We start from the raw sequence: 22775 nt of genomic DNA, 5'->3' as shown, positions 1-22775 counted from the left end.
TAAATATTTTAGATGTTACAGGTGTATACGCTCTGTCACAAAATCTTTGGTGTTTGGGGGTTTTTAATAACCCCTTAAGATTATAAAACTTATTTTTAGCTCACAGGCCATAAAAAAGAAGCCATGGGCCAAAGCAGTTTGCCAATCCTGATTTAACCTAACAAAAAAAAGCTCATCATGAAAATTTAATTACTATATTATAGGACATAAGAGAAGACCTGAATAAAAGGAGAGGTATTATTGCTATACTATGTTCACGGATGGCCTGATTTAACGTTATCACGATGGAAATTCTTCCCATAAGCACAATTCCATTCCAACCAAATTTCCAGAAAAAATTAACAAAATGATTCTATATTTTTAGGGTATAATAAAGACCACAGTAGTTAGACATTTTTTGAAAAAATAAAGAACTAGGAAACACACCTTATGAGAAGTAGCATTGCGCATGTAACCTTAGGCCAGTTACATAACAGCTTTGTACCTCAGTTTCTACAGCTGTAAGATGAAAATAATAATAATACCTACCCCTGTTGGGTTATTATCATGGTTAAATGTGTTGATTTTTTTTGAAGCACTTAGAATAGAACCAGGCAAATAAAACAGACTATATATATAAGTGTTTGTTAAATACATAAGTAAACAATGAAGACAATATAGAAAACTTGAAAAATGACATACTAGGAAGAAGTGAAGTATCTTTGACCTCTAAAAATTCAACAAGTCACTGTCTAGATTTGCAAAGAACTCTTTAATTTGGAGAAACAATGCATTAGAAAAATAGACAAAGAACATGAGTAGTTTTAATTAATGGAAAATTTAACTCACATTGCTAACAAGTGTTTGAAAAGTTGATCAGTGTAACTAGTAACCAGAGAAATCGCAAAATAAAACAAAAATGAGATTTTTATTGTACACCTTTCAGATAGACAAAAATATGTATATTTTTTAAATTAGTGCAAAAGTAATACATATTCTATATGTGCAATTATCTGATTTTTATAGTTTATATTCCCTACCTATAAGTCTTTATCAGTATTCACATCTCAGGGCTGACATACCTGTTACAGTTATCGTACTTATTTACCTATTTCTTTTATAGTTATATTCTAAAAATGATATTTATCATTTTTGTATTTATCAATAAGAGTCATTAGAGTTTTACTAGAATCTTACTAAGATGATCTTATTTTGGCTTCAGTTAGAGTATTTAGCCTAAGGGACATGAACAAGGGTAGTAAAGAAATAACTTTAGGATAGAGTAAAAATGGCAATAATCAATTTCAAAAACTGAAAATTTGTCCTGCAAGTATATTTAACTCTATCAGTAAAAACTCTTCAAATTGCCCTTTCTTTTTTTTGTTTTTTGGCATGTCTCTATGTTCTAGAACTTAAGAGACTAAAATACTTTCCTTTTTTTCCCCTAAAAATGTTTTGTTTAATTTGGGATTTGTGAGTTTCTGATCTGTTGTGTTTTTGTTTTGTTTTGTTGCTTTTGGTTTGGGGGAGGGTTCCGCATTTTTAGTCCCATCTAATCAGTATTCCTTCCTGGGATTGTAAGTAACTCAACACAGTGCGTATTGAAAAGATGTGAAATAGTGTGTGTAATATTAAATTTTTACACACACATACACACATGAAATAGTGTGTGAAATATTAAATTTTTCTGTTTCTCTGCTTCTTTTCCTTTATCTTTGCCATTGACATTGCAAAGTTGAGAAGGTCACACAGATCATATTAAATATTCTTAAAACTTAATCCACTGCAATTCTCATTTTTTAAGTATATAATTAGTGGAATTTATAACTGTATTTAATGATTTTTTCCCCCTGTATGTGGTCTGTCCATTTTTACTGATAGACTGAATCAGCAGGAATTCAGCGTGCACAACTTCAGAAAGAACTCTGGAGAATTCAGGATGTCATGGAAGGACTGAGTAAACACAAACAGCAGAGAGGCACTGCAGAAACAGGTACATTAGCTTCATCTTTTATTCTGCACTTATTGACCATAATAATATATCTAAATGGAATAACACATAGAATTGGATTTCTCTTGTTATTTTAATGGATTTTTGACATTAGAAAACAGGCACTTTGTAATATTGAATCAGTACCCAAGTTTATATATAATATAGAAAGCAAAAGTTTGACCAACCACACTCACACAAAAATGAATCATTGTTTTGTGTCTATAATTATAAATGCACACAGTGTTTTGGTTTGGGGAGTTTTTTCCCCACAACAGAAAATGTTGTTTTTCATCAATATGTTTTTTTCTCCTTAACAATACAATACAATAACAGCTGTGTAAGAATCATTGTGTAGATGAACTATAATTTATCCATTTCGGTGTTGATGAACAATGTAGGTTGCTTCCAGGTTGTTGGGTGGGTAGGTGGGGTTTTTTGTTTTTCTTTCATAAGCCATGATGTAACGAACATTACTGTGTACATAATAAACACACCTGCTAGTACTAATGGGTTCTAGGAAATGAGAAATAAGTGCACATTTTTCATTTTGATATGCACAGTCAAATTGCTCTCCTAAAAGATTATATCAAATCATACTTAAACCAGTAGTATTTGAGAAAACCCATTTCCCCATACTCTTGTTTATATTAGATATTTCAGTTTGTATTTTTTAATGTATTGAGGTTTTTAAAATATATTTTATTGAAGTGTGGTTGATTTACAATGTGTTAATTTCTACTGTATAGCAATGTAATGGGTTTTAAATTCATAAAACAAATGAGGGGTTAGAAACTAAAGACTTTGTTTAAAATAAATGAAATTGTTCCTTTTTTCTGTAGATTTAGGAAGATATGTTTAGTGTAAGTAGTTATATTTTACAATTTTTTTAATAGGCATGATAGGATCAAAGCCTTTCTCAACAGTTAAGTACAAAAATGAGGTAAGTTTGGATTGTTTCTCTAACTATAAATTAATTTATAATTAAAACATGAATTAGAATTTTCTCTACTCATAACAAAAATGTTTTCTAAATATGTTTGAGTTACTGTTTTGATCTTGAAATTTTGCTGGTTCAGTAATTTGGTTCTTCTAACAAATGTGATCTTCTTCCCTTTTCTTAATGGAAAAAAAAATTGAATCACTACTTCTCATCTATGTTAGAACTTTAACATTGTCATACTTTTTCTAATCTAAGTAATTTGAGTATTTATTTATCATTGTTTGGTATGATAAGTTGGCTGTGTATCATGCATACCATAAAGAAATGACAACTACAAAGAGATACTGTCAACCTAGTTGAAAGCATCTGTGGTCTTGAATTTTGTATAAAAGCCAATCAAAAAGAAATGTTCTTTCTTTTCTCTTAAAAATTAGCAAAACAATACAGAGTGAGATTTTTTTTAATGAATTCTTTCCTTTTATTTTTAAAATGAAATACAGTAGTTTCATACATTTGTTTTGATGTTGAGCTTTAGAGTAAAGCTAACCTGTGTGTTACAGAAAAAATTAAATGCAGTCAAATTTAAAACCCAGTTATTGGCTATCATAAACATTTTTTTGTTTTACTTTTTAATATGAGACTCTTGGCTTGGCAGTGTCCCTTTAATTATCTTAAAGTGAATGTAAGTTAACTTACCATTGCAAAGAATTTCGATATACTTAATTCAATATGCTTATCTAAATAAGGTGACTATTCTACAATCTTTAGGAAGAGGAAGTAGTCCCACCTCGTCCTCCACTTCCTCGGTCCTATGACTTTACAGACCAGCCTCCCATAATCCCCCCTCTGCCCAGTGATAGCAGCTCCTTGCTCTGTTATAGCAGGGGCCCAGTCCATCTGCCCGAAGAAAAGAAGATTCACCAAGTTCAAGGATATCCAAGAAATGGATCTCACTGTGTAAGTGGCTGCAATAGCCACAGAATAATCAATCGTACATGCCCTCATTTTTCAAACTTAATTTATTTTAGACTCAAACTTTTTTTTATTATAACACCACTTTTAGCCAGCACTTTTTTGTTCATATATAACATTATCATTTGTTTTTCCTGTTTTAGTTTTACCATTCTTATTTTGTAATATTTTCACAATTTTAATAAAATTTCATAGTTTCTGCTTTTCATGAATATTTTCATAAAGTGGTTACTTTATGTGCCTGTGTTTAAGGAGCCGTATTTTAAATATACCATTTCAGGATATTAGAAGCAAAATGATATCTTTAGATCAGAAAGACGCAAGGAAAAGAAGATTCTTACCAGGAATGATCAAAAGGTTGGGATGTGGGCAGTTCAGTCTAGGAAAACTGTTAGAGGATGTGGACATTGCCAAGGAAAGACATTACCCATGGAAACTGGAAAAAAGGAGTTTGGGGATTAAACAAATAAATGTAAAATGTAATAAGCAAGGAGAAGAGAACAAGGAGAAAAGGAATAGGGCTAATTGAGTTAATAAGATATAATTATTTTTAGACTTTAGTTTTACTATGATAAAAATGTTCTGATGACTTTGTCCCTAAGAGGAATATTCTTAATTTTAAAATCAAAAGATATGCTGGTTAAAAATCTTTTATAAAGTCTTTTTTTCTACCCTAATTGTAACATATATATGAATTGTGTTATACCCAAGATAGCTGACTGAGGCTTTTAATTGTTAGAGTGTGAGTTTTTAGAGATAAACATTTTAAAAGAGACTTTTGCCTTTTTGTGTGTGTTTGTGTGTGATTACATATCTTCCTTTCAAGGGTCCAGATTATAGACTCTACAAGAGTGAACCAGAGTTAACAACAGTGGCAGAAGTTGATGAGTCTAATGGAGAAGAAAAATCAGAATCTGTTTCAGAAATGGAAACTTCTGTTAAAGGTCAGCATTTGAGATATGTTTTATCTCCTGCGTTTTTCAGACACCTTAGAAATAAATTTAGTTTATTTGTTGACACAGTACCTATACAAGTCCACAGTCTCTCATCTGAAACCTTTGGAATCTGATGCGTTTCTGAATTTAGAAGTTTCAGATATTGGGAAGATAACATGACCCATAAACCACATATCAACATGTCATCTCTCTCTGCTGAGACAAATATGGCAAAATGTGGGATTTTTCAGGAAAGTAATTTCTGATCATAACCCACTAGTCAATTTTTTTTAATAATCTGCTAAAGGGTCATAAAGTAAAGCTTGAAAAATAGTAAGTGGTAATATTCACATAGCTTTTTCCATAATTGGAATATCCTTCTAGGTTTTCTAACGCTGGGTTTTGTGTTGTTGTTGTTTTGGGTTTTTTTTTAATTAGAAAAATACAGCTATCTTGAAAACTTAATATTTATATGCCTTTCTCATTCTCATCCAAATCATATCTTTTTCTCATTTAAAGTCTTTGTTAACTTTATCTTTTCATACACAGATGTAAGTGAAACAGTCATAGTCTTCGTCCTTACCATATTCGTGCATATAATTATAAATATGCAGGAAATATCAGACTGCAAATAAAAGTAAATGTTTTTGGCAAATAGGTAACTAGATACCTGGCCAGTCCTCCACAGATTATAAATGCTGGTTCATATCATTTTAAATATTTTTGAGACACTTCAACAAGTTGCAGAAAAGTAAAGAGAGGGATGTTCAGGCCAAAAATTATATGAAGGGTAGTGCATTAGTCTGCTCAGGCTGCCATAAAAAAAATACCATACACTGAGTGGTTTAAACAACAGAAGTTTATTCTCACAGTTCTGGAGGCTAGAAGTCCCAGACCAAGTTCTGAGAGGGTTTGGTTTCGGGTGAGGACTCTTTTCCTGGCTTGTAGATGCTGCCTCCCTCACATGGCCTTTCCTGTGAGTGCCTGTAAATTCTCTGGTATCTCATTTTATAAGGACACTAATCTGTGGGGGCCAGGGCCCCACCCTTATGACCTCATTTAACCTTAATGACCTCCTTTTAATCCCCATCTCCAAATACAGTCACATCAAGAATTAGGGCTTCAACAGGAATTTTAGGAGGACCAATTCAGTCCATAGCAAGAGGCATCCAGGAAGTAAAGTGGAGCATGAAAGCCAGCTTTCACCTTGTGACAGGACAAAACTCAGAGCATGAACAAATTAGGAGTCTGCTAGGAGACCCCCTCAAATAAAGCTGGGGCCCTCTGAGGGCTATACTCTCAGTGAAAACTGATTAATTCAATTTCATCAAAATTTAAAACTTTTGCCCATCAGAATGGAAGAAAATATTATCAGTACATATACCTTACAAAATCCTTGTATCCAGAATATATAAATAACTCTTGCAAATCAGTAATAAAGGTAAACAACCCAATAAAAAAGTAGGCAAGGGCTTCCCTGGTGGTGCAGTGGTTGAGAGTCCGCCTGCCGATGCAGGGGACATGGGTTTGTGCCCCGGTCCGGGAAGATCCCACATGCCGCGGAGCAGCTGGGCCTGTGAGCCATGGCCGCTGAGCCTGCGCGTCCAGAGCCTGTGCTCCGCAATGGCAGAGGCCACAACAGTGAGAGGCCCGCGTACCGCAAAAACAAAACAAAACAAACAAATAAAAAAAAAAGTAGGCAAAAAAAGCCTTGGAGAGTTAACAAACCAGGTATACAAATGGCCAATAAGCACATGGAAAAGCTTACAACTTATTAATCACAAAAGAAATGCAGTTTTAATGCAAATAAAAATCACATTTCACACCTTCTAGAATGGCTAAACTTGAAAGACTGACTACCTAGTGTTGGTTAGGATGTGGAACAATTGGAATTCACACACATTTCTGAGGTGGTATAGGATGGAACAATAGTTTGGCAGTTTCTCATAAAGTTAAACACGCAGTCATCATAGCCAGGAATTCTATATATTTACCTAAGAAAAATGAAAACATAATCCCTCAAAAGACTTATACAAGGGTTGTTATAGCAGCTTTAATTCATAATAGACAAAAACTGGAAGCAGTCATATGTCTGTCAACAAGAGTACGGCTAAACAGGTTGTAATACTTCTCAGCAAAAAACTGATATATGTATTTAGTCATAACAATGATATCATCTGAAGTATGTTCTCTAATATGGCTTGAATTCTTCCTGGAAGTTTTTCCTCTTTTAAATTTTGGGTTTTTTTTTTTTTTTTAGTATATAATCATAAGCTCTCATCTAATAAATTGTCTGAAGTGTACAGATCGATTACAGTGTAATTTATTTTGTTCCACATGACTTAAAGTCGGGCTTTTAAAACTGGACCACTGACTAGCATAGTAGAAGGCTTTTCTTTATTTGAACTGTAAAAATTACTTGTAATACATCAGTCCAGCTCTTCACATTCTCAAATATACAACTGTAATAAACACAGAGTTCATAAACAATATTAAAACTTCATTAAGCTGCAGATTGTTTGGTTCATAACCTAAAGGGGCCCTGAATGATTGACCACCATTTGTCTTTGGGGGGGAAATAAGATTTCATTTTTCTACTTAGTTAATGTAACTTTAATGAGCCCAAAGAGAATGATTTTTTTTTCAGCAAACTATTGAGATTTGAATAATTTCTTATTTTACTTGTGTCCACACTATTGTGTGGACAATAGTGTATATATTCTGCTTACACGAGATGACTGTGGTACAGATGAATACATTTTATGTGAACTGATCATTAGCTTTTATTGTTGTGTTAATGATTTTGTGTGTGTGTATTGTTTGTTTTCTAATTATAAAAGTAGTGTGTGTTCATTTTAGAAATTTTTCAAAAATGCAAAAATAAAAGTAACTTCAATTACCTATAGTCAACTCTTGTTAACATTGTTAGTGGATTCTTTATTGAGGTGGTGCAGTGTGATTGAAAGAGACCAAATGGGAATTAAGGACGTTTAGGTAAATCACTTAACCCTTCTGGCCATAACTTTCCTCATCTCTGTGAGAGGATTAGATTAAGGTAATTTTTTTTATTTTTTATTTATTTATTTTTGGCTGTGTTGGGTCTTCGTTGCTGTGCACGGGCTTTCTCTAGTTGCGGCGAGCGGGGGCCACTCTTCGTTGCAGTGCGCAGGCTTCTCATTGCCGTGGCTTCTCTTGTCGCGGAGCACGGGCTCTAGGCGCACAGGTTTTAAGGTACTTTTAACCTGTGAAAATATTGTAAATACTTCATGAAGAAGCAGAGCAACAAGGGAAAACGGGCCAAAGCAGAAGCTCTAGCCATGCTGCTGCTAAGCTATATGTACTTGAGGAAGTCAGTTAACCCAGATTCTGCACTTCATTTACCTTCTTTTTTTACAGGGTTGTTGTGAAGATATATGATCCACTGCGTATCATTAAATTTTATAATTTTTTTAATGTCATCTGTTATCATCAGTAGAACTTTATTTCTAAAGCTAACCCTAAATTTGTCTGGTTAGTATCATTGCTGGCTTATTAGGTAAAACAAGTAACAAAAGGTTATTACATTTCCCTGTCTCTTCTCAAACGATACATTTATTTGCCTTCTGATTTTAAAAGCCTCAGAAATTGAATATGTCCAAATAAAGCCATGTCATGTGAAGATGTTTTGTAGAACTTAATGCTGTTTTTATTTTTAGGTTCCCACTTTCCTGTTGGAGTAGTCCCTCCAAGAACAAAATCACCAACACCTGAATCTTCGACAATAGCCTCATATGTAACTTTAAGGAAAACTAAGAAGATGATGGATTCAAGAACGGTATTTAATTATACATTAATTTCCAGAAGGATTCTCAACCTATTTATTGCCACCTTGTATATGTTTTAATTTTTAGAGGTTTCTTTCAAAACTTTTTTTTGGGGGGCCACACCACACGGCTTATGGGATCCTTCCCCGACCAGGGATCGAACCTGTGCCTGTGCCCCCTGCAGCGGAAGTGCGGGGTCCTAACCACTAGACCTCCAGGGAATTCCAATCAGAACTGTTCTTTACATACTCTTAAGAAAAATTTAGTAATCGTAATTTTTTTAATTACATTCAGGGAATGAACACCTCAAAGGACAGGCCTAATCTAGGTTTTCTTTGCTCAGACTCCACATGTGGTCTTTGGGGCGCAATTTGTGGAATCTGTTCTCAGATAGCTGCCCTATGTTACCTCTCCTGACACCTCTAAAAATTTCCTTAGGAGAGTGACGACATGTGCTGTGGTCACCCAAGCTACTGGACTTCCAAGCCAGCCTGAGTTTGCAGGGCCTTTCCGCTGCAGTAGACTTGGAGTTTGCCAATCCCCTGGTTACAATGAGCAATGTGAATTGAGAATGAGAAGCAAATCCTGTACTTCACACTTTCATCAGAGATCCATTTAATTCAGACTGGCTTTTAACCAGTCTAATCTTGGTCTTCTTGGGAAGATTCTCAAAGGACTTAACTCCCTTTCCCCAAGTACTCTCTAGAAATTTGGGCTGCAAAAGAAATTTTACTTTTTATGTTTATAAATTCTATTTATTTGGTATGAGATAACTTAAAACTGTAAGAAAAGACTGAAAGGTACAACAAATGATAAGATTTATGATTATTCTTGAAAGATATTAAAGTATGGTACAAAGTATATGCCAGAAATTCTGACAGATTTATATATATAAGAAATATAATGGTCCTGTAATACTGCTGTTCATAGAGTTAGGCATTTTTTAGTTTAAAAGGGTGTTTTTTTGGAAATTATAATGTGAAATAAGGCAACAGGAAAAAAAAACCTTTAAAAATGCATGTTGAGATCAAACAGAAAGATATTAGTGGATTTATATTATTCTGTAACTATCTTTTTTTTTAAATAACTATCTTTTTTTTTTTTTTTGCGGTATGCGGGCCTCTCACTGTTGTGGCCTCTCCCTTTGCGGAGCACAGGCTCCAGACGCGCAGGCTCAGCGGCCATGGCTCACGGGCCTAGCCGCTCCGCGGCATGTGGGATCTTCCCGGACCAGGGCATGAACCCGTGTCCCCTGCATCGGCAGGCGGACTCTCAACCACTGCGCCACCAGGGAAGCCCTAAAATAACTATCTTAAATACTACAAGAAAGACTTCTACATAACCAAATACTGGGGGGAAAGTATAGACGACTAGTTACCTAATATTGTACCGGAAAGTCCTTTATAAGCAATACATATACCAGAAGAAAATACTTGCAGTATAACAGACAAGTTTCATAATATTTGAGGAATTAATATAAATCAGTTATTTTTAGGGTTTTTTTAAATGGAAACTATGTAACAGTAATTCACAAAAATATGAAAATTGCTCAACACTGATAATCATTTTTAAAGTGCTAACTAAAACCCCAGTGAGATACTCTTCTCCAGTTATACTGGCAAAAAGATCTAAAAATTAATAATATCTGGCATTTTAAAAGAATAAATAGATTTGTACAATACGGCAACTTGGAAAAGGAAGTTTCAGTGAGACAGCACTTTTGCACAAACACAGAAAAACCAGGAAGAATACATGTTTCTTGTTACTAAAAACAAAAGGAGGGCTTCCCTGGTGGTGCAGTGGTTGAGAGTCCTCCTGCCGATGCAGGGGACACAGGTTCGTGCCCCGGTCTGGGAAGATCCCACATGCCATGGAGCGGCTAGGCCCATGAGCCATGGCTGCTGAGCCTGCGCGTCCGGAGCCTGTGCTCCGCAACGGGAGAGGCCACCACAGTGAGAGGCCCACATACCGCAAAAAAATAAATAAATAAATAAAAGGAAAGAGTGCTAAAGTAGCCAACTTCCCAATCAGTATCTAGAATTTACCTTTGTTTAAAAAAATATTCTCACAAAAGCAAATGCTTTGCTTCACAAATGAGAAGCATCATTTCTGCACTCTAAGGCTTTTCATTTTTCATTTTCCTTTCAGTTTCTACGTGAGCTCTTCAAGATATTCTATACAATAGAAAACAGTTCTAGATCTGTAGCTACTGCCCTGCAGACACATTTTAGATTGCAGTGGAGAGAAGAGGACCTTGGCCGTTATCCTGACATACTGCTTAGTCACGGAAATACTTACCTCTGCCCTGGGTTCTTTCCAAAACACCAGCAACTCCACCAATGTCTCAGTCAGTTCCCAGCAGTTCAGTCCAGAGGACACAAAGAAACCTATGCATTCTATTCTATAGATCTTAGAATATGTTTAATCTCTAAAATTTCTATTATATAAAATAAGCTAAAATTTCCTTATGACAGTTATTGATTTACTTATTTTGAATCTCATACCAATATTGTTTTATATCTTTAGTAAGAAAGTGAGAAGTAAGAACTGGTTGTTTAATGTGACTAATATTTTTAAACCCTTCAGTAAACCATAAAAATGAGCCATGTAGGGCTTCCCTGGTGGCACAGTGGTTGAGAGTCCGCCTGCCGATGCAGGGGACACGGGTTCGTGCCCCGGTCTGGGAAGATCCCACATGCTGCAGAGCGGCTGGGCCCGTGAGCCATGGCCACTGAGCCTGTGCATCCAGAGGCTGTGCTCTGCAACGGGAGAGGCCACAACAGTGAGAGGCCCGCGTACCACAAAAAAGAAAAAAAAAGAGCCATGTAAATGTATATATGTATATGAAATATAACCTTCTGATTTATAGAAAATAGATTTTTCCATAGTTTTTCATGAACTAAGGATGTTTTCTCTACCAGTCTTTTCACAGTAAAAAATGTGTGACTTGAAACATTACATTTTTAGTATAATAAAAGAAATTGCTGATTTTTAGAAGCTATGCCCCCTGTTTTCTCCTAGTTTGAGTTTTATACAATTTCCTATCTCAGGGCCGTGGGGTAGGGTCACTCCAGAGCTGCCATACTTTTTTGTATTTTGTTTTTAAAAACAAGCAAATCCCCTCCTTAAGTTCCTCTTCTCTCCCCTCCCTCCTACCTCTTCTCTCTCTCTCTTTCCATCGCTGATCCTGCATCAGTGCATGTGTAAAGTAATCTGCCGTTCTGGTGTTATCTAAATGACATCCAAAACCTCCACTTGAGATTTTGCAAACAAAGTAAATGCATTGCAGGACATTTTTTTTTCTAACATACTTTTCAGAAGTTATCCTGTCTTCAGATATTCATCTGTTTGTTTACTTTCAATTTAAAGGAAAGACCAAGAAGTGCAGTGGAACAGCTCTGTTTGGCTGAAAGCACTCGACCTAGGATGACTGTGGAAGAGCAAATGGAAAGAATCAGGAGGCATCAACAAGCATGCTTAAGGGAAAAGAAAAAAGGATTAAACATTATTGGTGCTTTAGACCAGTCACCCTTACCAAGTCCTTCAAATTTAAGGGATAATCCATTCCGGGTTACCCAGGTATATCAATTGCTTTTACTCATTCTTGTGGGTAAATCTAATATCACTTGAATCTTAGAATCATAGAGTTACACGGTTGATGGGCTTTTAAATGTCAGCAACATGGATAGTTATATTATTCAACTCTTATAATATGCCAGGACAGCTTAGTAAAATGGAAATAGCCCTGGGTTCAGAAAACCAGAGCTAAATTACTTGTTGGATACCCTCCTATACGTTGTGGACTTAATCTCCTCTACTGTAAATCAAATATACAACCTGTCCTATCTACTTCATGGAGATAGTAAGAAGATAAAAGTGCTTTCAACAAATGTAAAATGCCATGCAGGTTAGCAGGATGGTCCCCAGTTCCCCTCCCAATGAAAAGTGTATTACTCTGTATACTAATTTAGCATGACCTAAATTGTAGCGAGAGGGTTTCTAAAGAAAAGTTCTACTATTCATTACATTTTAACTTTAGTCTTATAAAGAGACACCATTCCGTTTCTTATTACTTATTTGTTTGTTTGTTACCCTGATTCATAAATCAGAGCAGACTAAGGAACCTTTCCAGTGGCTTCAGTCTGGTCTATCCCTGTTAGTAGACATGGACCAGCTGAAAGTGATTCCCTGTCATCATAGAAATCCTCTTTCTGTCTTGTCTAATGGAGAGCAGGCATTGCTAATGGTGGTTCAACCAATTAACAGTTGAATAACTGCACATTCTACACATTACAAAATAGATGAGTAATATATATGATTCCTCTGTTGTTTTTCATAAGGAAACTCTTGCAAGTGAAGAACCAACTTTAAAAAACAAAAAATTAATAGGTACTATCTAAAAACTATGCATGACCGTATAGTATGAATATAAAAATGCTGTCTATCTGTTGGACAGACTCGAAGGAGGGATGATAACCTTAAGGAACAGGATGCCGTCATTAGAGAAAATGACGTGAAGCCAAACCATGAAACTCCTGCCGCAGAAACTGTTCGACTAAAAGAAGCTGAACCTCAAAATACAGATTTCAGCGAAGAGGTAGAGAGATTATTTTGGGACAGATGTTACAAAGGGGTGGATTTTTGAAGATAAGATCAAGTGAGAAGGTTGAAAATAGTTACGTGTCATTCTGTCACAGGGGCTATATAGATCTTAGTGAAATGATAGGCTTCGTATAATTTGATTGATGTATTCAGCCACGACAAAAACTGGGTTAATTGAAAACTTAAAACATGATCAATCAAGGCTGGAATAAATTATCATTAACCCAATTAAAGAATCTTATATCCCAAAGCGGCTAACTAATGGCAATGTACCTTTTATCCTAGTAGCAAAGGACATTAATTTTTTTTTTAGTGTTTTCTTTTAAGTTTTGAATTTTATTTTATTTATTTTTTATAGAGCATTAATATTTTTAATGCACTTGAATATAAATTTATATTTCAGTAAATATTTGATAGGGTATGGGTTTTTTAATAAACTTTATTTAGGAATCATTTTAGATAATTCACTAATATATTAAATGTGGTAAAAATGATTTGAAAAAGAGAATTTTTCTTCTTCTATAGTTTAAAAAAACTGAAAATGCTTTTTCGGAAACACTTTTCACACCTGAGCCAAATGGAGTAAATTCTGAGGAAGTGGTGGATAAAGAAGAAAACAAAGAAAAGATGCCCAAGGATGTTCCATACAGGTAATAATTAGGAAAAACAAACAAAGGAATCATTCACAAAATTGTATACCTGCTTAAAAATGGTAAACTTCAGAGTCAGAGGTCTTGGATTCCAGTCCCAGAATATCTCTTACGAGCTGTAGGATCTTGAACAAGTTACACAACTGTCATGGTTCCTCACTTGTAAAAATGAGGATAATAATCGTATCCATCTCACAAGTGTATTATAGGGATTAAATAAGAAAATATGTGTATAGCACTTAGCACTGTGCTAAACACCTAGCAAGTGATCAATAAATACCTTTTTTAAAAAAATGCCAGAGGCACGCAAGCTACAGCAAAGTAAGCACCTCAGCGTTGCCTGTATAATGACAGACATTGATCAGATATCTAAGATGTCTGTTAAGCGTTCCAAATATTATAGTGATTTGCCATTTATTTTTTAACTGTATTTCTTAACTAGCATTTTTAAATGCATATCCTCAGTCTCACCATCCATAAAAAAATTCCTAGTGCTGGAAAAGAGGAATGCTGTGATCTCATGTTATTAGGAATGCCTTTATCTCTTCAATGAATAGCAAGAGGGAACTTGAAAAATATTTGGCGATAGCTGATAAGAAAAAAAATCTGTGCTGAACTTTTGTTAATAGACATAGATTAAAACACATCCAGTATATTACAAATCTATGAGTTCATAATGATACAACAACAACAAAAAATAATTTGTTGGCCCCTTCAGAGGATGCTAGGGAATCCACTTATTGTTCCAAAACCTGGTACATAAAGAGAAAGAAGTAAACATTTATCTTACCTTTCCCAAACAAGCTGCAACCAGAGAGTTTATGAGGAAACTCTTCTTTATTAGAAAAATTTCACTCAATAAAGAATGAGAGGGCTTCCCTGGTGGCGCAGTGGTTGAGAGTCCGCCTGCCGATGCAGGGGACATGGGTTCGTGCCCCGGTCTGGGAAGATCCCACATGCCGCGGAGCGGCTGGGCCCGTGAGCCATGGCCGCTGAGCCTGCGCGTCCGGAGCCTGTGCTCCGCAACGGGAGAGGCCACAGCGGTGAGAGGCGTGCGTACCGGAAAAAAAAAAAAAAAAAAAAAAAAAAAAAAGAATGAAAGGGCTTCCCTGGTGGCGCAGTGCTTAAGAATCTGCCTGCCAATGCAGGGGACACAGGTTCAAGCCCTGGTCAGGGAAGATCCCACATGCCGCGGAGCAACTAAGCCCGTGCGCCACAACTACTGAGCCTGTGCTCTAGAGCCCGCAAGCCACTACTACTGAGCCCGCGTGCCACAGCTAGTGAAGCCGGCGTGCCTAGAGCCCGTGCTCCACAACAAGAGAAGCCTGCGCACCGCAACAAAGAGTAGCCCCCGCTCGCCGCAACTAGAGAATGCCTGTGCACAGCAACGAAGACCTAATGCAGCTGAAGATAAATAAATAAATATTTTTTGAAAATTTATTAAAAAACATAAAAGAATGAGAGACTTTGGGACTTCCCTGGTGGTCCAGTGGGTAAGAATCCACCTTCCAATGCAGGGGACATGGGTTCGATCCCTGGTGGAGGAACTAAGATCCCACATGCCGTGGGGCAACTAAGCCCACGTGCTGCAACTACGGAGCCCACGTGCTCTGGCGCCCACACACCACAACTAGAAAGCCCACGCACCACAACTGCTGAGCCTGTGTGCTCTGGAGCCCCCATGTGCCACAACTAGAGAGCCCACACACTGCAATTAAGACCCAACGCAGCCAAAATTTAATTAATTAAAAAAAAAAGAATGAGAGACTTAGAATATCACTGCTTTGCTAAAACCCTATTAAAATAATGGATGAACAATATTCCTCAGTGCTGCTAAAGCTGTTAGCTAAAAAAAATTTTGTTTTGTTTTTTTTAAAGATTTTTTTTATGTGAACCATTTTTAAAGTCTTTATTGAATTTACTACAATATTCTGTTTTATGTTTTGGTTTTTTGGCCACGAGGCATGTGGGCTCTTACCTCCCCGACCAGGGATCAAACCCACACCCATTGCATTGAAAGGTGAAGTCTTAACCACTGGACTGCTAGGGAAGTCCCCTGATCTTTTTAACATCAGGAAAAGAGACAGACTATTAATGCAGTAGTGCAAGACACCCACCTAAAAGAGTATTACTTACCTCCTTTCCCCCAAAACCTAAGTCTGATCAAGCCTAAGAATCGTATCAGTTTATAAAAAATATGAGGGATACAGTCATCAAAATCCAGAAATGTAGTAAATTATTGGACAGATAAACCAGGTTCTTTCTTAAATAAATGACAAAGAATAAAACGGGTGTGTGTGGTGGTATATTTTAGAGGAGACTTTAAGGGACTTCTCAGGCAAATACAGTGTATGGACTTTGTTGTGTGGATCCCCATTCAAACAGATAACTCTAAGATGATATTATGAGGCAATCAGGATCATTTGAGCATTGACTGGATATTTGATGGTATTTACAGACTGAATGATATGTCTGGAATCTGCTTTAAAATAATTTGGGGAGGACTTCCCTGGTGGCGCAGTGGTTAAGAATCCACCTGCCAGTGCAGGGGACACGGGTCAAGCCCTGGTCCGGGAAGATCCCACATGCCGTGGAGCAACTAAGCCCGTGTGCCACAACTGTCGAGCCTGTGCTCTAGAGCCCGCGAGCACAACTACTGAACCTGTATGCCACAACTACTGAAGCCCATGCACCTAGAACCCATGTTCTGCAACAAGAGAAGCCACCGCCATGAGAAGCTCACGCACCACACCGAAGAGTAGCCCCCGCTCGCAGCAACTAGAGAAAATCCGTGTGCAGCAACGAAGAACCAATGCAACCAAGAATTAATTAATTAATTAAAAAAAATAATAATCATCATTTGGGGAGTAGGGGGCTGAGGGTTTAGAATGAAACAAGATTGGCAAAATGTGGACAAAAATGCCAACAAAATGTTAGCAATTGTTAAGTACAGATGGTGACATCTTTTATGTATAGTTAAGATTTTTCATAACACTAAGTTTGGAAGAAAAAAAATTAATTGCATTCTAAAATAACGAACTTTAAAACTTCCATCTATTTTCATTAGCCCTCAAGATGAGTCACAGATCCCAAATCATAAACCAGAAGGCCACCCTGAAGAAAATACAAAGGACAATATTCATGAGCAGGAAGAAACTGTTATTTCTTATGAACTAACTCCTGAGGCTTCTAGAGGAAGTCAGACAATGGCAGGTAGATATTACATGTTTCCTAATTTTCTTACTGGTGCTTCCTCTGAACCTCTGAATTTATTTGCCATGTGGAGACTCTAGCAAGGGAGCCACGCAGGGACGTCAACTGCAGACCAAGCAGCCTTTGCCTTCCCACACTTGCACCGTCAGGAGGGCTGCAGTTGCACCAGAGCACAGGGCCAGCCCTGCGTGAGCAGCTAGATCTGCCCTCTCTCCTGTCTTGGGCGTCAGTTCCTTCTCTTTGTTTTGTTTTATTTGTTTTTTTAATCTGAACCTTTACACATACCTTAAACTTTTTTCTAAGAAGAAGATCTTTTAGTACTTTTCTCTGACGCTGGATTCTCAGAGTATTCATAAGCCTACCCCTTTGGGAACTGTGGAAGATTGAATATCTACACTAGTAGAATAGATTTACTTACTTAGCTCCTACTATAATCCACATCTGGGTTTTTCTTTGATAGTGGAAGATCATGATCCGTAGCATGTTAAGAAAAAATAAAATTTTCTGTGCTATTCTTTTATACTTTCTGGATTCTTCACACATCTTTTTTCTTTTTTTTTTTTCTTTATGACTTTTGCCAAGGGATGGGGGTAGGGGAATCATCCCACTAGTGTAATGTATCAGTTTTGCATCTCATAGTCCATAAACAAAAAGCTATCCCTAGTAATTCTTTCTCCTCCCCCCACCCAACCCCGCCTCCAGTCATTTTGCAGAAGGGTAAGTCCAATGAAATTCAATTATGCAGGACTGTTCTTAAGAGCATTTTCTGTATCTTATATACATATAACATGGAAATTTATATCATCAGCTATGTTCCTTTGTAACCAGTATGAAGCACTTTTTCCTTTGCCTCTTATCACTCACAAGGCAATGTGTACAGGAATTCTCACTTTCTTTAAAAATTGTCATTGATCACATTCGGTTATTATGATGCCAAGTCTGTGTTAAAGGTTGTGTGGGTGTATTAAAACCCCAACATTTATACCATCTGCAGTATTTAGCTTCATGCAACTAGAAAAGCTTTTAAAAATGAGACCCAACAGGGGTGAGTCACTGATATACACCTGAAAATTAACCTTGAAGCCCCCCCAAAAAATTTGTTTTAATTTTTTCCCAGTTTCATTGAGATATAATTGGCATATAACATTATATAAGTTTAAGATGTACATGGAAAAGGAATTTTTAACCAGTCTTCAAGAAACATTTCATACTGAATAATCAGTTGCCAGAATAACAAAAAACAGAGCCGAAATGCAACTAAGAATTCCTTCCCGACACACGTTCTGTGTTGGGAATCGCAGCGTCAGGATTTCCTTCTCCGAAGGTGTCTCCAGGATTTTGATCTCGTCACGTTTTCTCGGTGTGTTTTAGTGCAAAGCCTGTCCCCGTCTCCCGAGTCCTCGGCATCACCCGTTCCGTCCACTCAGCCGCAGCTCACAGAAGGCTCACACTTCATGTGTGTGTAGTCTCAGAACAAGTACGTCGTTTCCTTTCATTTTCGTGCTTTACTGTTAGAGCTTTCAGCCTGACTTTTGTTGATTTGGTGAATAAAAACTGTGATGAATTCCGGCCTGTGTGTTAGGGATAGTTAGCAGAGCAAGTGTTTGAACCACGGGCAGTAACTCAAAATTTCCAACATCAGCCCTTCAGTGATTTGCTACGTAACAACATTTTCTCTGTCTCTTCTTTCATCATCCATAAAAACAGCTAAACTCGGAAGGGAGGTTTTGCAGTGTTTTGCAGCTGTGCTCCCACCTAACAGTTTCCTTCCACAGTTGGGTCTGAGAATTCTGTTCAAGTCGTTACATTTTGATACAGAAATGTTTTTTACATTCAGCGTGGACCTATCTACCACACTGGGAGTTTGCTAATTATTTTTAAGGATAAAGAAAAGTTTATGGTACAGCCAACTAGATATGGAATGTAAAATCTTTAAGAGCCATCAGAAATTATTTCTAAATAATTTTTTTTTTTAAGTCAGGGAGGTAGCTTTTGGTTTTTTTTAGGTAGGGAGGTAGCTTTTAAAAAAGCCACAGGTGGGGGCAGGGAGACGGGGCCTTTCTCAACCAGTGTTCCTTAGACCACACTTTTAGAACCATGAATAATTTCCTAAGGTGTCTTACTTTTAAACTTTATCAACAATGGCTACATTTTACCTCAATTTTGTACTTACATACTTTTTTTATTTTTCAGAAAAGCTGTGAGGTATGGAGTGAACATTTTATGCCTTTTTCTGCACTTTTTTTCTCAGTATCTACCAGATCTTCTCATGTTTGGGGCCTTCGGATTATCACCAATTTCTGTTAAACAGTTATAAGCTGAGCAAACACCTACAGACATTATGAGCACGGCTACAAACATGTTCTTTAATTTTTAGGTACTCAAATGAGTACAAATACCAACTTAGACTAAGTTTTTCATCCAGTAGTGCTCATTTTCTAGCCTCTACGTCCATTCACACCTTTTTGTAGCAGCTATAATCTGTGTCCCTTTATTTCAGCCAGAGGATTTATGTTTAACTGTCTTGTCATTTCTGTAACTTTTATTTGAGATCACGTCTGTCTGGAGCCTAAAAGAGGCTTTGTTTGTTGTCACTTGGTATCTCTTTAGGACTTGTTGTATTTGTTGTAGTCTTAACCTGTGTCTTGCCTCTGTCACTCATATATTTAAACTTTTAACTTAATACATTCAGAAGTGGCAGTTGCCACTAGTGACAGAATAACACCAAACAGGGATAATGAACATGATGCTCATTTTATTCCTCCTGTGCAAAGAATTGATGGATGGCCTCCGTCTGTCTTAGTGGTGAAACGTACTTTGAGAGCCACTCCCATTATCTCTTGGTTCAATAAACAGGTTACAATTCACTGTACTCGGACCATTCTGATAACAAGAATGTTCACAGTTAAAACTGGAGTACATTTCCAGGTTCCTTAAGTTGTTATTACTCGCTTTTGTTTTGTTTTACTCTCATTCCAAGAGCCAGGAGTATTACGTACTAGCCTTAGGTACAGTGATTGCCGGATATTTTCTAGCTTTGTGGTGTGCAGTCACCACAACCAACCAGCGGCATTCAGACTTGCATTATTTTATAATCCATCTTCTCATTGTGCATGTGTCATCTTTCTGAACTAGTGGTTTTGGCAAGACTCAGGAAAGTTTTACAAATGACACCGCTATGTAGGCAGCTTAATATAGTATTACGTATTTTAGTAAAGTTGTGCAAACCTCTGCTCATTTCGTCAACCTTTTGGATTCAGCCACAAGTTTCGGTCCTTTTTTTCATCTGAATTGCTGTGCACATATTGCATTATGTTTCTTTGCTTTGTGAATTAAGCTTATGGAAATGAAGAGAAGATGTCCTTCAACTGTATTATGTTTTGGGATTTTCATGGCCATGCTTGTCAGTTCTATTGCTAGAGAATGTGGCCCTTAGTTACTTCAGGAAATGGTCATTAATTAACTTTGCAGGTGTCAAAGTAATTTTACTTCTTTGTATTTTTCAGCTATACTGACTTCCGTTGAAACCATTCAAAGCTGAGGACATGGACCTTTGGCAATGTGAGAAGATATTGTACAGTATATTTTAAATCTATGAAATTCATAGTTCTGATGCTTTTGGCCACAGAGCATCATTTTATCACTTCTGGAAAATGTTTATTCCAAAACAGCTTTAATGGCCCATATGTACACTCAAGGTCATGTAATGTAATCTCAAATTTATTATTCTGACACCAGCTTGCTGCTATGATTTCAGAGCACATAAGTAAAGGTGCTTTTTAGTGTGTGGTCTACAGCCAGAGCTTACTTAGTTGCTGATTTCCAGATTTTGATGTTTCTAAAGTCTAGCTGGATTTATATTTCTTTTCACTTTTCAGTACATAAATTTAGTTATTATTTCCAGTGAAGCTTGTTTTCCTTTTTTTTTTTTTTTCCTTCTTCCTCCCATTTTGGCTACTGCAATGCTTTGTTTCACCCTTGATTTGTAAAAATTTTATATATATATTTAAAATGTGCCATTTTATTACTGCTAAGTGAAGTATGTCCGTTTCCTGCTATAATTATTTCTCAGTCAGATTGCATTGTCAGCAGTTATGCCACACTCTTGTCAGCTTAGATACAAATGTTATCGCTTACTTTTTTCTTAAAAAGCAATTTAAAATGTAGGTATTTTGAAGTACTGGGCTTATACTTCATTGGACTAGATGTGTACAGCAATAAGCAGGTTTTCAAATCCAGTACTTAGTTTGTGTACAAATGTAATTATGTTCATTGTGTATATATTATACAATGAGCACATGTAATGTAAGTATTTAAAGGCTACTTACTGTTGTTTAAATGCAAATGTTCATATCTCATTTCTTTTTTATCATGTTAAATAAATGTTGATGTTCTTAAATCACTTGTGTTAGAATTTTTGCTCTTCCCATCTAAAATGGAAAGTCTGAGACTTTAAGAGACTTCTAGATGAAAAAGTAGTTAATCTTACTGGAAAGAGCATCGTAAAAGAACTGTGTCTGTCATCCAGCTCAGCTCTTCCACGTCAAAGTCGGGAAACTTGAGGCCCAGAGAGAGAAACTGACTTGGCCACAATCACATTACATTTAATGACAAAATTTGCACCAGCATAAAGCTTTTCTGACTTTTCAACACCACTGGGCAAATGTAGTTTTGTCAAGTCTTCTATACCTATTTCTGTTGGTTTCCGTGTCATAGAAGGCATCTGCAGCCTCCCTCTGCTTAGTGGACTGAACTTGGGGTTGGGGGCGGGGGCAGAGTTATTCTTCTGACATGGGTAACTAGAAACCGTTTCATCCTCATAAGCAGAGATCATTGTCTCTTACACCACATTCTCTGCAGATGTTCACGCTCTTCAGAATCAATTACATTTCCTTTCCACTATAACCTTTTGTTCAGGCTATATATTGTTCCCAGAGTACAAGGAAATGCAAGGCTTTGGGATTCCTATATAAAATTGCTGAAACTAAATTGGTGCTGGTCAGTCTTCTTTTTTTTTTTTCATGCTATGTTAAAGAGGATTTAGATATAATTTAAAATGCAGATGTATAAGAGTTCATCTGCTCCAAACAGAAACACACAAAATGAAGTGCAAATAGATACAGGCTTCAATGTAGGAGGTGAATGAGAAGAGAGGTGAAAATGGGAGAAGAATGTTTAGCTCCTTATATCCATATGAACATGTTTACATATATTACCTTTTTCTAAAGACACACAGAAGTCTTCTCAGGGGAAATAGTCAACAGATTATGATTTCCCTTTAAGTCATGACACAGTGATTGTTACCAATCTTTTATGGGTGTGTTGAGGGGAGAGTTGATGTTATTCTTTGGGATTTGTTTGGGGTGGTTTTATGTGGGGCTTTTGTCTTTATGTTTGCCTGGTATGTGTGTGTGTATGGTTTTACTTGAAGCACTTTTTTTTATAAATTTATTTATTTTTATTTTTGGCTGCTTTGGGTCTTTGTTGCTGCACGTGGCTTTCTCTAGTTGCAGCAAGCAGGGGCTACTCTTCACTGCAGTATGCGGACTTCTCTCATGGCGGTGGCTTTCTTTGTTGTGGAGCACGGGCTCTAGGCATGCGGGCTTCAGTAATTGTGGCACACGGGCTCCAGTAATTGTGGCACACGGGCTCAGTAGTTGTGGCTCGTGGGCTCTAGAGTGCAGGCTC

At 36.8% G+C, this 22775-nt stretch overlaps 1 protein-coding gene across 5 annotated transcripts in view; it reads left to right on the top strand.

The window, feature by feature from the left end:
* Window positions 1-21486, top strand: part of PLEKHA5 (pleckstrin homology domain containing A5) — a 237136-nt gene extending 215650 nt beyond the window's left edge. For 3 of the 5 annotated variants that reach the window (XM_073788980.1, XM_073788981.1, XM_019936688.3), the window contains 10 exons: window positions 1861-1972; window positions 2866-2912; window positions 4711-4828; window positions 8515-8633; window positions 11992-12201; window positions 13079-13219; window positions 13750-13874; window positions 16942-17087; window positions 18459-18564; window positions 20594-21486. In XM_073788980.1, the coding sequence (XP_073645081.1) occupies window positions 1861-1972; window positions 2866-2912; window positions 4711-4828; window positions 8515-8633; window positions 11992-12201; window positions 13079-13219; window positions 13750-13874; window positions 16942-17087; window positions 18459-18553 (1113 nt within the window). In that variant the 3' untranslated portion in view covers window positions 18554-18564; window positions 20594-21486. Of the gene's footprint in view, window positions 1-1860; window positions 1973-2865; window positions 2913-3680; window positions 3870-4710; window positions 4829-8514; window positions 8634-11991; window positions 12202-13078; window positions 13220-13749; window positions 13875-16941; window positions 17088-18458; window positions 18565-20593 lie in introns of all 5 variants that reach the window. The other 2 variants (XM_019936827.3, XM_073788982.1) reach the window with 2 other exon arrangements.
* Window positions 21487-22775: the final 1289 nt, after the last annotated feature.

This window comes from Tursiops truncatus, chromosome 11, assembly GCF_011762595.2.
Source record: "Tursiops truncatus isolate mTurTru1 chromosome 11, mTurTru1.mat.Y, whole genome shotgun sequence".
NCBI classification, from domain to species: Eukaryota; Metazoa; Chordata; class Mammalia; order Artiodactyla; family Delphinidae; genus Tursiops; species Tursiops truncatus.
Note: the sequence above shows the minus strand (reverse complement) of the source record. Positions and strands in the feature narration are given on the sequence as shown.